The 16,107-nt window shown below is 42.3% G+C and overlaps 1 protein-coding gene across 1 annotated transcript; it reads left to right on the top strand.

Moving 5' to 3' along the window:
- Positions 1–3,573: 3,573 nt before the first annotated feature.
- LOC126358975 (uncharacterized) lies at positions 3,574–7,438 on the top strand. The gene is made up of 3 exons (XM_050007595.1): positions 3,574–3,609; positions 5,396–5,743; positions 6,449–7,438. Exons 1-3 carry the CDS (start codon positions 3,604–3,606, stop codon positions 6,722–6,724), a joined length of 630 nt encoding a protein of 209 aa, XP_049863552.1. The 5' UTR covers positions 3,574–3,603; the 3' UTR covers positions 6,725–7,438.
- Positions 7,439–16,107: the final 8,669 nt, after the last annotated feature.

Below are 16,107 nucleotides of genomic sequence, written 5' to 3'. Positions count from 1 at the left end.
TACATAAATTGATGAGCTTAACGGGGAATAGGAATCCTCTAATCTTTTCATTGTCATTTCACAATACTTAGTGTATAAGAAGGTAAACAAGGCCTAGTCACCATTTGGGGTACACAGAGAGTCTTTGTGAGAGAAAACGAAACACCTGCAGCTGTCGTTTTGGTGTTATTTTTATTATATTGCTAACAGTTTCGGAGACTCAGTATGTCTTCTTCAGGCCTTACCCTGTGGTTTATGAATTTCTCTGCAGTGGACAACTTTTAATGATCAGTTCTCCGGTGTTTTCGTTCAGTCATGAGAATACTAATGCATGCAGGGCACAACACTAGTAGGGAGTGTCCACTGCAGTGAACTGTGTGCATTTGAAGCCTCAAGATTGGTTGAAAATGCCAAATAAGTGACCATTAACAGCTGTCCACTGTACTGGACGCTACGCGCCACAAGGTTAACTGACGCTGAGTTGGTGAAGCGTAATCGAATACACAATCCCAACAGTGGACAATATCTTTCAACTGGCTTCTGTAGAATACTGTGAAAGCGCTGCTGTCTGCAACCATAAATTGATGGTTGCAACTTGTCACAAATGTTGGCCATTGATGGGATCCTGCGTACGACTGGAGCCACAGTTAGGGCCTGAACATGGTGTACTGATTCACCGAAACAGGTTGCAATGTACTTAAGCACAAGTAACATCAAGACGGTGGCTGCAGGTGTTACACGTTACTCCCTCATTTCTTTTTTTCGTTTTCTATTTGCGTGAGTATACAGCCGAAGTCCCGGAGACCATCAGTTGCAAATCAAGCCATGCAAAGAGTCGTTGGTGGTGTCGTGGTTTGTGGTCAAAATTGGTTTGATGCACTTGTCCACGCTAGTCTCTTTGTGGAAGTCTCCATATAAATCCTGTTACCTACTTTCATTTGAACCTATTCGCTGTATTCGAGCATTGCATCATTCAGCATTGGCATTCCGGACCAATAGAAGTCAGATAAAACTGTTTTGTTCCAGAGACCTTTTCAAATCTCAAACACCTATAATGTGTTTATGCAGACTGAAGCGACTAATGAAAATATGTACCAAGGCTGGGGTTCGAACGTTTCAAAAGCTTCTCTTCCCATCGTGTCTGAACTGTTTCTTAATCTAATTCACTCCCGTACGGGGCTATAATAGAATCAAATACCTTCATAAAAGGCTTCCAGACATTTATATTTACATTCGATTTTAACAAATTATTTTTTTCCAAGTACGGCTTTCTTGCTTCTGCCAGTCTGTATTTTTATATTTTTACTACTTCGACCATCGTCATTTATTTTGCTGATCAAATAACAAAACTAATTTACTCAGTGTTTCAATTCCTAATCAAATTAGGCTAGTGCTGAGGTGCTATTCCAATGCGTTTGACGTGCTCTTCGAGTTTAAGGGGAACACCAAGGGCGTTAAGGTGTGAAGGGGAATTTGGACTGAGGAGGAAGGCGTGCTAGAGTAGTCCGTACGGTTATGCAAAGTTACTGTCGCGGGTTAGTGTAGTCACGTTACAATCCCGGCCTTGATACAGGTTTTGATTCGTCGCTTTACTCTTCATGTGTACTACAAGAGAAGGCAACTCGTATCGAACATCGGCGTTAATTCGAGGAAGAAATTTCTGATAACAACACTGCATGTTGGTGAATCATTTACTGTGGGAAAACTGTAAGAAAAAAGTATCGAAGTGTTAGGGGTATGGTGCTACCGAAGAATTTTAAGAAGTAGGTAGCCTGTGGAGGTTCTCCGCGAAATCTGTGAGGAAGGGAATATAGGGAAACACTGACAAGAGGAAAGGAACAGGATGACAGGACATGTGGCAAGAACTCAGAGAGAAAATTACAGTGAAGCACTGAGTCACAATAACACCATTTTATATAGTCGCAATGTAGGCAAATAAAAATTTATATCGAAACCTTCTTTTGTAAACAGAATTGAGGAATGATTTGGGTTTGTCGTCCGGACGCCAACTATTTACGCAGTTCAGTTAATATCTAGATGTGCGTAGGCTGTTTCTGGACGCTACTGCGTTAAATCACTTATTAGTTCATTCGCTTATTAGTGTATTACAATCCAATTCTAAAAACAGGGAGGGTGTCGGAAGTTGTGAACGTTACTGCACTATCTGTTTTGGAGACGTGGGTTGCAAAATACTAACACGAATTATTTACAGATGAATCGAAAAGAAGTTTAGTTAGAGTTCCGGAGGAATACTCTAGTCAGTACTCGCGCTACAACTTCCCTTGCGCAACAAGTTAAAAAGCCGAACGAACACTTACAGCATTTACGAACTTTGAGAAGGTGTTCAACAATGTTCACTAAAATACAATCTTTGAAATTCTGAACTTAGCTGGTAATAAATAGGAAGCGGAAGGTTATCCACAACATGAACAGAATCAAGAATGCAGTTAAACGATGGCAAGAACATGGAAAAGAGGAAGTAATGAAAAGAGTCATACAGGGCTATACCTAATCAATGATATTCATTGAGTATACTGATTAGGCTGTGAAGAAACTAAGCTGGAATTCGGAAAGGAAGAGGAAACCAAAACTTCGAAGTTTGTTGAAGACTTCGTAAATCCGTCAGAGACAGTGAGAGGCTAGGAAGGTCAATTAAACCAAATGAATAAACTCTTGAAAAGTGGTTATCTACAAAAGTAATAAAAGTGTGAAGGATTGTTGGCGAATTACGTCTGGTGATGTTGAGGGAATAAGATCAGGAAATCAGACATTAAAAGTAGAAAACGAGTTGTGTCATTCTAGCAGTAAAGTAAATGAAAATGGCCGAGGTAGGGAGGATATGAAATACACAGTAGCAGAATAAGAAAGATGTACTTGGAGCAGAGAAATTTGTAAAAATTCAAATGTAAATATAAGAGTTGGGAAGCCTTTTACAAAGATACTTTTTCGATTGCAGCCTTGTACAGAAATGAAATAGATTAAGAAACAATTCAGACAAGAAAGAAAGAGAAGCTTTTGAAATTTCGTGCAATAGGAGACCACTGAAAAGTTGTTTCGTATGACAAAAACCTAATGCTTCAAAGAATCATCAGCTTGATTATCGAGAAAAGAATTTTTCTTGTAGGTGGCATAACCATTTTAAATGGGGACCAGCACATGAATTCACTGAATTCACTTTTTTCTTTCTGTCTTCTCAATGGTTTGATGCGGCTCTCCATGGCTTCTCTCGTCTCGAAATAGCTCGATGTGAATATGATTACTAGCACAACATAAGAAATTGATATAAAGACAAATAAAAGGTAAAGTCTTATAAAAGGAGCAATGGTAGTGGTACCAATGCCAGTGTAGGAGTCTGGTGCGCTGCCAATCATTCATGTACAGACAACAGTATTGATATGCAGCAAAGCGAGGAGAGAGAGCGTGAGGTAACGAGGTGGATAGGGTCTGGCGGGCGTGACTCGTGTGGCGCAACTCAGTGCTGTCGGACGCGAACTGGGAGCTCACCTGTGACGTCATTTTGACAGAGCCGCCAAGCAGCTCCGCTCCGTATAAAAGCCACCCCGTGCTGCTGTCCGGCACCACACTTCTCCAGTCCAGCAGGCACAACAAGTACATCTAGCAGCCATGCAGGTGAGTGGGTCGCTTCGGCGATTACAGCGTTTCACGACTGGTGTCCTTGTCTTGGTCACTTACCTTTCCATTCCTTGTGCTGTTACAGTGTGCACCTACCTGCAATGAAATCCTTGTAGACGGGTATACTTGTAATTTTTTTCATGTCACCTTTTTTGGAATCAGTAACGTGTTTGTGACTTTTTGGTCAAATATATGAGTGAATCGTAAACGAGCCTCGGTAGAAATGACATACTGGATCTTTGTCCGAATTTTCAGAGCCTAAGGAAGATTGGAAAATAGATGAATCAGGTATTATAAAGACCAGCGTGAGACCTAGTTTTCTTTAAGAAGAAGATTAAACGTAATCACGGTCATTAAGAAACCTTAAATAGTAGTTTGACAGAAAATTTAAAATTTTATGGACAGCTGCTGTTAGCTGTGTAAATGAAGTGTGTAAAAGTTCATGTTCTAAATCTGTTAAAGTCTTCTTATGAATGAGGTACTAAATGTAGGACATTTCGTGAACAAAAATGGCAGGAATGTATGCATCCTGAAAAAAAATTAAAAAAAAATTTTTTAGGAAAATAATCAAATGTTTTCTAAAATGATCTGTCTGAAAAAAGTTCATCAGGTTAGAAAACGATTTGACGCGCGTTCGAACGTTTAAATACTCGGTCGCCGTCTCGTTTGTGTAAACCATTGACATTGAAAGATCCGTTAAACGTTTATATATACTTTTAGGTCAATCATTTCACGAAACATTTAACGGTTTTCCATTTTCTATTTTTTTTAGGAATTGGTGATGTACAAAAAGACCTATGAGTTTTGACTAAGGTGTAAAACAGCGTCTCAGGTGGTATTCAGACTATGTTTGGTTTTTAAACCTATTTCATTCATCGATGTATTTCCGAACTACTATACTACATAACAAACCAGTTTCAGCAGATACGTGCCAAGATACGTGCCACATTGAACTTTATCTGATGACATCTGTCTGCGGTTGTATGACGTGCTCTTGTCGTCTGAAGACATTCGATGAAAAGGACCGGGTATGAAAACATTCTCCAAACAAGGGAATATTGTGGAACACATGTGTGAACTCAAATGGGAATCCCTGGGGGGCAGACTATGCTCTTTTAGCTGAGATGGTTCTTTGCATGTATCTCAAAATTTCAGACTGGGCTAGTGAGATAATATGCACAATGATCATAAAATTAGCACAAAAATGTTTTACTACATAGGAATGTAAAAATTGAGTTCACATACCTGAACCTTGAACTCTTAGTAGCTGTCACTTATCTTAGACAGAACAAAGTAATCAAATGGCTTTTTGGCTTTTCATTTTCAGATATCTTGATGGCTCCCAATCAGATGAAGCAATAGTACCTTCTCCAATACATCATTTCTGTCCATTCTGACTGTTACGAACATCTACCAATTCCGACATTTCGTCTAACAGTGAGGAGTAAATGTGTGGAACCTACAGCCTTTTATATGTTAACAGGAACGGCTGTTAAACCGCACGCCATCTGTTGATTACATTTACTATTCTGTTTTCATTAGTGGTAGCTTGAGCCTTTTGTACGTTACTGCGCTTGGCATGTAGATTTATTTTCGTACAAAACTTCAAAATTCCTTATTATGAAACTTAGAGCTTTCTTAAACCCAAGCCCTCACTAAATTTTTAAGAAATTAGCAAGAAAATTTAATCTTTAGTAAAAGTATTTGTTGTATTTTATGGTTTTAAATTCGCGTGTAGCAGACCTCCAGTTTGTAATTAACGGTCCACCGTCGCCTGCTGCAGGCACTGCTGTTCTACACTGTGGCGTCCCTAGCGGCGATGGCAGCGGGCGAAGCGCCCTCCACCAGCTACGGCGCACCCTCCCGCCAGCTGCCAGGCCAGCCCCAGCGGCTCCAGGCGCAGCAGAAGCAGCAGCAGCAGCCACAGGCCTTCGCCCAGTCGCAGGCGCAGCCGTCATTCGCGGCCCCGCTGCCAGTCTCTGGACTTTCCGCAGGCAGCTTCCGCCCACAGTTCTTCATTCCAGCACAGGACTTCTCTCGCCTCACTGACTCCTACCACCTGCCCACGTTCACTACTTCCGCCCCCACCACCACTGAGGCTGCCACCACCACTACTGAGGCTCCTTACAACGTAAGTATATTAGGACAAGGGCCATGTAACCAAACTGCATTAAATTTTCAGCAATCCACTTTGTGTTAAATTAACATCAGATTCACATGCAAGTATTATGAAAATGTTCCGTGTATTCAGATAGAGATCGCTAGAGGTAAGACGACGTTCCATGCGTGAAATACGATTGAGAACGTTCAGAGCTCAGCATTTGTGGTTGATTGAAGAACGATTCTGCTGCCTCCAACGCACGTTTCGCTCAAGCATCGCGAATACATGATAAAAGACACTGGGACTGTAAACGTAAATGTAGGCGTAGAAATAGGCAGCCCATATAACGTTTCATCTGACTGGTTTCTTTCGAACAGGGACACCTTGAAATTTAAAACTAAAATACATGGTTGTTGACATCACCTGGTACACATCCTTGCAATGGCAGACCACCTTGTGACAACAGTAGCAACAGACTAGTTTTCTTGTTCAGTCAAAACAGGTAATAACAATTCAATAAAACATGTTGTAGACTTTTATTCAGATAATAATGAAACCAGGCCGTTTCAGTCAGTGACCTCTTTGCAATCGTTTCCCAGAAATGAAATATTCAACAAATTCGAAATTCAGTACATAATCGCCGAGCTACGTTCGGACAGTGACCATTAGAATATGGTGTAGATGTTGGTCCTTCATCCTGTCACCTTACAATGAAGTTGCTTCCTTTGCCCACAGTATGGCAAGGCGGAGCTGCGTGAGGCGGAGGAGAGCGGCGTGTATTACGTGCTGCAGCCAGATGGCCGCCTGCAGCGCATCGCCTACGCCCACGGTCCCGCCCCCGTCTCCGCCGCCCCCAAGCAGCAGCAGCGCGCCGCCTCCAGTGAGCTGTCTGCCCTGCAGCAGCCAGCGCTCACCCCCGGCTACCTGGCGCGCTTCCAATACCAGGACCTGCATCCTGCTGGCGCTCCTATCTACTCTTACAAGCAACCAGAGCTTGTGCGGATCAACTAGGCTCCTTTGATATATTGTGATGCACAATAAGCTGTTGCTTTCAATATGACAATCATGTCAGACAAATAATTTGGTTACAATACTTCCTTTTATATTTTAGTTCCTTGTTGACTACTGTTGTAAGACCACATAATGTATATTAAATGTTTTTTATCATTCAGGAAATTCTTCTTTAATAAACCATATTATCAGTGCTTTACGTTTCAAAGAACATGATCCTGCAATGGCAACTTGTGGAAAAGTTATTAGATACTGTTAATGTAGCATAGTAACTGTCAAATAAGGCACAGCGCAGTCTCTCCAACTGTATAGACCAACCATTAGTTATCTGACAATGTAGAAAAACTCATACAGCTATTTGATGATAATATGTAAAAATATTTTTTGAATAATGAGAAAAAGTTAGTTATTCTCTTTGAGAATTGGAAAACTGTGATTTTGATACAAGACTGAAATTATACAGTAAGAAAATGAAAAGAAGAAGATGTAGGACAACATGGTCAGACACCAAGTAATGGACTGGAAAGCCATCTGGTACAGTATTGTAAAGCATACAACATAATAACTCCAAAACTCTTTATTTAAAAACATTGAATGGTTTTACACATGGACACGCCAGAAAATTTCCATAAGTAACGTAATGGTTCTTTGTAGGCTTCTGTTGTAAGATCATGCAATGTATATTAATTATTTTTTATCAGTCACAAAATCCTTGTTTAGTAAACCATATTATCAGTGCTTTATCATTCACATAATGTGTTCCCTTTTAATGGAAAGTTATGACACAGCTATTACTTGCTGCTAATATAACACACTATAAGTGATACATGGGTCTGTGTAGTAGCTTTCACTGTACAGGGCTACCATTAATTACCTGGGATTGTAGAAGAAAATCATTTGTCTATCTGATGAAAATACGTAAAGAAAAAATTACCTAAGTAAAAACATACTTTCTGATTATGAAGAGATTTAAAGAATGAATATTCACAGAGAATTAATTATTCAGATCATCTACAGGAAAACTTTAATTCTGGTGAGAGACTGAATATACATAGTAAGAAAATGTAGAGGAGAAATACGACAACATGGCCTGGGGGAGAGAAAGGGAATGGGCAGCCACCTGGGATAATATCGTACAGTGTACAATATAATTTCAGTGAACAACATAATAATTAAAAAGTACATTATGTATGACTCATGAAGGGCTGTGTGCATGTAAACAGCAGAAGATTTCAGATAGATAATGTAGTGGTAAGAATACTGGAAATCAGATTTTCAACTACCAAACGTTTTCAAAATAAGATTTTTATTATGATCATAGGGAACTCATTAACAACTGCCGATAAAAGCTGAAAAAAATGTGGAAAAGTAGAATTTTAAAGTTTTGACATTGATAAACTGAAATAATATACATTTGTTGGGATTTTCAGGGGAGCAGTCGAGAAGCATTGAATAAAATGAGAAAATATTACCATATGTGAAAAATGGGTAGCTATGACAGATGCAGGGTTACAACTAGACAGAAAAGCAAGGAAAATTTGTAATCATTTATACCATTTGAGATAATCATTTTAATTGGCGATAGTTGAAAATATACAAACACAGCAGTACATGGAACAACCAAATGGGCTACAGATATCTAAAACGTAAGAAAAATATTTAATGGCAATGCAGGAATCGTAAGAGCAGAAACGTAAAGCTGTAAAGGAGCATATGACTAAAGAATGATGGATGCAACATATATGGTAATTAAACAGTGCAGAGAATGTAAGCAGATTTATAAATTTTAAGAATCTAGATGATAAGATAATACTAAGCAAAGAAGAGAAGGAATACACAGAAGACCTATATAAACGATAGAAACATGAAAATGTTATCGAAAGCAAAGGAGAAGTAGGTGGATGGATGGAAGGTACATTACTGAGTGAACAGTTTGACAAGGTAGTGAGAGATTTGAGTCAAAGCAAGCACACAGAGTAGATATAAAGGGGTAATGGAAACCACAGAGAAACTTGGAAGAGGCAATTCTAGTTGTAGCATAAATAAATGTAATATAGTGAAAGAATGCTAAGAACTTGGCATATCAGTTGAACAGAATGACTCTGTCATGAAAAGAAATTACAAAGTAAACATCAAAAATAGTAAAGCAAGGGAAGTGGAGTGCAGTCGAACTGAACCATATGATGCTGAGGGAATTAATTAAGAAATGAGATGTTGAAAGTAGCTGATGCATTTAGATGTTCAGGTGCCAAAATAATATGGTAGCTGAAATAGATAGGATAGAAACTGACAACATTAGTAAGAAAATCACTTCTGTTAAAAGATCTTTTGAATATGAAATACAAAATTAACTAATGGGGATAGATTTACCTGAAACTACTTTAAGTATAGTCATGTATGTAAGTAAAGTGTGGATAATGAACAGTGTGGACAAGATACAGTAGCGTGGAGTGCAGTGTTAAACCAGTCTTCAGATTGCACAACACTACCACCACCACAAAAATAACAACAATAACAATGTCAATAACAACAGTAACAATCACATTGTCTTGATGAAAACTGCTCTTCAAACGATACCTTCCTTCATAAGTTTGCTCTCGCAACGAAGCATCAAGAGTTTCATACATATCGGATTGATTGGCCACCTACAGATGAAATATTTGTCTTGCTATTCTTCAGCGACATACCTTCCCTGTAGACGTCGTTTAACACTGACTGATGAATTAGAATGTGTACGATAGCAAGCTCATCTTGCTCGCGCCATAAAGCGTAGGAACATAAAGCTGCAAAGTAAGTTCCTTTCAAAAGAAAATTCCCCTGTGTTTTTGAATTGCTTTTATGAATCTTCCTTTAATGGTTTCAGTAATACACTCCTGGAAATTGAAATAAGAACACCGTGAATTCATTGTCCCAGGAAGGGGAAAATTTATTGACACATTCCTGGGGTCACATACATCACATGATCACACTGACAGAACCACAGGCACATAGACACAGGCAACAGACCATGCACAATGTAGGCACTAGTACAGTGTATATCCACCTTTCGCAGCGATGCAGGATGTTATTCTCCCACGGAGACGATCGTAGAGATGCTGGATGTAGTCCTGTGGAACGGCTTGCCATGCCGTTTCCACCTGGCGCCTCAGTTGGACCAGCGTTCGTGCTGGACGTGCAGACCGCGTGAGACGACGCTTCATCCAGTCCCAAACATGCTCAATGGGGGACAGATCCGGAGATATTGCTGGCCAGGGTAGTTGACTTACACCTTCTAGAGCACGTTGGGTGGCATGGGATACATGCGGAAGTGCATTGTCCTGTTGGAACAGCAAGTTCCCTTGCCGGTCTAGGAATGATAGAACGATGGGTTCGATGACGGTTTGACACCGGTGTGTCAGACCCACCATACTTGCTCTGGACACTGCGAGAGCGCTGTACAAGCAATGATCACACGCACGGCACAGCGGACACCCCAGGAACCGCGGTGTTGGCCGCTGCGCAGCATTTGTGCACCGCCGCCGCCAGTGTCAGCCAGTTTGCCGTGGTATACGGAGCTCCATCACAGTCTTTCACACTGGTAGCATGCCGCGACAGCGTGGACGTGAACCGTATGTGCAGTTGACGGACTTTGAGAGAGGGCGAATAGTGGGCATGCGGGAGGCCGGGTGGACGTACCGCCGAATTGCTCAACACGTGGGGCCGGTCTAGGAATGGTAGAACGATGGGTTCGATGACGGTTTGGATGTACCGTGCACTATTCAGTGTCCCCTCGACGATCACCAGAGATGTACGGCCAGTGTAGGAGATCGCTCCCCACACCATGATGCCGGGTGTTGGCCCTGTGTGCTTCGGTCGTATGCAGTCCTGATTGTGGCTCTCACGTGCACGGCGCCAAACACGCATACGACCATCATTGGCACCAAGGCAGAAGCGACTCTCATCGCTGGTGACGACACTTCTCCATTCGTCCCTCCATTCACGCCTGTCGCGACACCACTGGAGGCGGGCTGCACGATGTTGGGGCGTGAGCGGAAGACGGCCTAACGGTGTGCGGGACCGTAGCCCAGCTTCATGGAGACGGTTGCGAATGGTCCTCGCCGATACCGCAGGAGCAACAGTGTCCCTAATTTGCTGGGAAGCGGCGGTGCGGTCCCCAACGGCACTGCGTAGGATCCTACGGTCTTGGCGTGCATCCGTGCGTCGCTGCGGTCCGGTCCCAGGTCGACGGGCACGTGCACCTTCCGCCGACCACTGGCGACAACATCGATGTACTGTGGAGACCTCACGCCCCACGTGTTGAGCAATTCGGCGGTACGTCCACCCGGCCTCCCGCATGCCCACTATACGCCCTCGCTCAAAGTCCGTCAACTGCACGTACGGTTCACGTCCACGCTGTCGCGGCATGCTACCAGTGTTAAAGACTGCGATGGAGCTCCTTATGCCGCGGCAAACTGGCTGACACTGACGGCGGCGGTGCACAAATACTGCGCAGCTAGCGCCATTCGACGGCCAACACCGCGGTTCCTGGTGTGTCCGCTGTGCCGTGCGTGTGATCATTGCTTGTACAGCCCTCTCGCAGTGTCCGGAGCAAGTATGGTGGGTCTGACACACCGGTGTCAATGTGTTCTTTTTTCCATTTCCAGGAGTGTAGATAACAAACTGCTTCCTAGACGTAAAACATACTCACTTGTGTATTCGAAATCTTATTGATGCGTCACTGTGTGTGAAACTTTAATACATTCTTATGTATCAACGTTTTTCTTAATCGTGTTTATTTCAAAAACTGTGTACAGTCACAGCCTCTGTAAACGCTTCTTCTGTTCTAATTGTCTCGCTGTTCACACGTACCGTGATAGTGGATGACACTGTTTCCTGCTTCGTAGTGAAACAAGCGGAAGCGATTACGAGGGTAGCGGAGTACGTGTGGAGTGCACATGGGTTTTTTTAGGTTAGAGAATACCCTCCCTAGGCCCGACAAGACGCCTCCTGAGACGCGGCAAGGCAGGAGTAGGCAAAATGCAACAAGGAATAACAATATTAATGTGCTAATAGTAAACTGCAGGAGCGTCTATAGAAAGGTCCCAGAACTGCTCTCATTAATAAACGGTCACAACGCTCATGTAGTACTAGGAACAGAAAGTTGGCTGAAACCTGACGTAAACAGTAATGAAATCCTAAACTCTGATTGGAATTTATACCGCAGAGATAGGCTGGACAGTGAAGGGAGAGGCGTGTTTATAGCGATAAGAAGAGCAATAGTATCGAAGGAAATTGACGGAGATTCGAATTGTGAAATGATTTGGGTGAAGGTCACGGTTAAAGCAGGCTCAGACATGGTAATTGGATGTCTCTATAGGCCCCCGGGCTCAGCAGCTGTTGTGGCTCAGCACCTGAAGAATAATTTGAAAAATATTTCGAGTACATTTCCCCACCATGTTACAGTTCTGGGTGGAGATTTTAATTTGCCGGATATAGACTGGGAGACTCAAACGTTCATAACGGGTGGCAGGGACAAAGAATCCAGTGAAATATTTTTAAATGCTTTATCTGAAATCTACCTTGAGCAGTTAAACAGAAAACCGACTCGTGGCGATAACATATTAGACCTTCTGGTGACAAACAGACCCGAAGATTGAATACTACTATACTCCTATACTACTATACTCACCCTGTATACTCTGGCCTTCAGCATTTTACATCCAGTATAATTTGATCATCATCACTTACTATGCTGCTTAAGTTACAAAATTCATCTACTGCTTTTATTGTCTCTTTTACTAATCTCCACACTGGCCATTAAAATTGCTACACCAAGAAGAAATGCAGATGATAAACGGGTATTTATTGGACAAATATATTATACTATAACTGACATGTGATTACATTTATACGCAATTTTGGTGCATAGATCCTGAGAAATCAGTACCCAGAACAACCACCTCTGGTCGTAATAACGACCTTTATACGCCTGGGCATTCAGTAAAATAGAGCTTGGATGGCTTGTACAGGTACAGCTGCCCACGCAGCTTCAACACGATTCCACAGTTCATCAAGAGTAGTGACTGCGTATTGTAACGAGCTAGTTGCTCGGCCACCATTGACCAGACGTTTTCAATTGGTGAGATATCTGGAGAAAATGTGGGCCAGGGCAGCAGTCGAACGTTTTCTGTATCCAGAAAGGCCCATACAGGCCCTGCAACATGCGGTCGTGCTTTATCCAGCTGAAATGTAGGGTTTCGCAGAGATCGAATGAAGGGTAGAGCCACGGGTCGTAACACATCTAAAATTTAACGTCCACTGTTCAAAGTGCCATCAATGCGAACAAGAAGTGACGTAGACGTGAATCCAATGGCACACCGTACCATCACGCCGGTTGATACGCTAGTATGGCGATGACGAATACACGCTTCCAATGTGCGTTCACCGCGATGTCGCCAAACACGGATGCGACCATCATTATGCTGCAAACAGAACCAGAATTCATCCAAAAAAAAGGAATTTTGCCATTCTGGCATCCAGGTTCATCGTTGAGTACACCGTCGCAGGCGCTCCTGTCTGTGATGCAGCGTCAAGGGTAACCGCACCCAGGGTCTCCGAGCTGATAGTGCATGCTGCTGCAAACGTCGTCGAACTATTCGTGCAGATGGTCGTTGTCTTGCAAACGTCCACATCTATTGACTCAGTGACCGAGACGTGGCTGCACGATCTGTTACAGCCATGCGGATAAGATGCCTGTCATCTCGACTGCTAGTTATACGAGGTCGTTGGGATCCAGCACTGCGTTCCGTATTACCCTACTGAACTCACCGATTCCATATTGTGCTAACAGTCATTAGATCTCGACCAACGCGAGTAGCAATGTCGGGTTACGATATACCGTAATGACGATAGGTTACACTCTGACCTATATCAAAGTCAGAAACGTGATGGTACGCTTTTCTCCTCCTCACACGAGGCATCACAATAAGGTTTCACCAGGCAACGCCGGTCAACTACTGTTTGTGTATGAGAAATGGGTTGGAAACTTTCCTCATGTCAGTACGTTGTAGATGTCGCCACCGGCGCCAACCTTGTGTGAATGCTCTGAAAAGCTAATCATTTCCATATCACAGCATCTTCTTCCTGTCGTTTAAATTTCGCGTCTGTAGCACGTCACGTTCGTGGTGTAACAATTTTAATGGCCAGTAGTGTAAATTCGCCGGCATCGTCTGACTTAATTTAGTAACAATCTTTCGCATATATTTTACTTTTGTAGATGACTGCATTTCTAAATTTTATACAATTCGTTTAATTGGTCTATCTAACATTTTGCCGTCTCTTGCAGAATTACATTTCGTTCAACAAATGCCAAACATTTTGTTTCCTCTTTCCAAATTTTAATTCCCTTTCCTAATTTGATCTCAGGTTGCTTAACACCTCTCACAGCGTACTGACTGAATGTCACTGACTGGCTACAACCTTGTCATACTCACTTATCAGTTACTGCTTCCATTTCATAGTCTGGAATGGTATAACTGCAGTCTTCATTCCGTACAGGTTGTGCAGTATTACCTACTCTCTTCACAATTTCAAAGAGTGCATTTAAGTCAATACTGTCGTAAGCTCTCTCTAAGTTCACAAGTGTTGCGACCGTACGGTTGCCGTTCTTTAACCTGTCATCGAAGATAAGTCATTATGCGAGCACTGCCTTCGGCGTTTCTACACTTCTCCCGAACTCTTACTCAACTTCCCAGAGGTAGTTCTCTATCAATTTTTAGATCGTCTTCAATGAAATCGTGTTAGTATTTTCCTGCTACGATTTACACAACTAATAATTCGGTTATATTCAGACCTGACAACACCATTTCTTTTGTGTACCTAGAGTGCAATACGCTAATATGCGAATGAGATACTGAGTGAATTATTACAGTAGTTAAGAGACAAGATTGACTTTTCGGGGATGAGCCACCCTCATCCAGATGTTAACTGATTTTCGTGAATTGTCGCCATCGAAACATTGAACCCAAATATTTCTTCCGTTTAGTTTACAAAATAAGTATTGCGTGTCAGTTTCCATTTGTGTAGATCGCGAGTTTATGGAATGCTGTTGTTATGACTCTGTACTTGATTGTACGACATGGGACATGTTGCATAGTGTAACGTTATTTTACCATCTTAATATGTTTGCGGCAGTAATCGAAACCAGTGATATCATTTTATAAATATGCGATCAAAACAAATAATGTTTATATTGGAAGTTAAGATCGTTTTCCCACTTTCTTTTTTTCTGATTCGTTTGATGCAGCTCGTCACGATTTTCGCTCCTGTGAAGATTTTCTCATCTCAGAGTAGTACTTGCAACCTATGTCCTCTACAGTTTGCTGGATGTAAGCTAATCTGTGTAGTCCTCTACAGTTATACCACCTCCAGCTCCCTGATGTCTTAACAGAAGTCTTATCATCCTATCCCTTCTTCTTGTCAGTGTTTTCCATATATTTCTTTCTTCATGGATCCTGCGCCGATCTCCTCATTCATTGCCTCATCAGTCCACCTAATTTTCAACAGTCTTCTGTAGTACAAAATCTCAAATGGTTTTATTCGTCTCCTTTTCGGTTTTCCCACTGTCAAATGTCACTGCAATACAATGCTGTGCTCGAGACTTCCATTCTCAGAATTTTTCCCCAAATTAAGGCCTGTGTTTGATACTAGCAAATTCCGCTTGGCTGGATATGCCATTTCTGCCAGTGCTAGTCTGCATTTTATGCCCTCGTTGGTCCGCCCGTCACGGGTTATTTTGATGCCTAGTTAGCAGATCTGGTTAACTGTCTACTTCGTGATCTCCAATTCGGATGCTAAGTTTCTGCTGCTTTCCGTTAGTATTGCTTTCCTTCGATTTACTCGCAGTCGGTATTTTGTACTAATTTGATTTTTAATTCCATAGGGCAGATACCGTAATCCATTATCACTTTCACTGAGGATAGTAATATCATCAGCGAATCTACGAATCTATATCGTTTGACTCTGAATTTTAATCTCAGTCTTGAAACTTGAATTTATTTCCGTCATTACTTCTTCGATGTACAGATTGTACATTAGGGGAGAAAGACTACATTCGTGGTTACACTCGAGCACATTATGACGATGAGCCTTATAAAAGAAGTATTGGTACCATTACCAATGTAGACGCCTGGTGTGCTAGCAATCAGTGAGGTGCAGCACGGCGAAGGGAGAGAGCGTGAGGTAACGTGGTGGGTGGGGCATCGCGGCCGTGACCTGTGGTCGCGCAACTCACCGCTGACGGACGCGAACGGGGAGCTCACCTGCGACGTCATGTTGGCAGAGCCGCCAAGCAGCTCCGCTCCGTATAAAAGCCACCCCGCGCTGCTCTCCGGCATCACATTCGT

This window comes from Schistocerca gregaria, chromosome 1 (assembly GCF_023897955.1).
Source record: "Schistocerca gregaria isolate iqSchGreg1 chromosome 1, iqSchGreg1.2, whole genome shotgun sequence".
NCBI lineage: Eukaryota > Metazoa > Arthropoda > Insecta > Orthoptera > Acrididae > Schistocerca > Schistocerca gregaria.
This window is presented reverse-complemented; position numbering and strand designations above follow the sequence as displayed.

Excerpts from the sequence above, each read along its gene's own strand:
- LOC126358975 (XM_050007595.1), top strand. Across the intron at positions 5,744-6,448 it reads CTACTGAGGCTCCTTACAAC|TATGGCAAGGCGGAGCTGCG; the intron begins GTAAGTATATTA and ends CTTTGCCCACAG.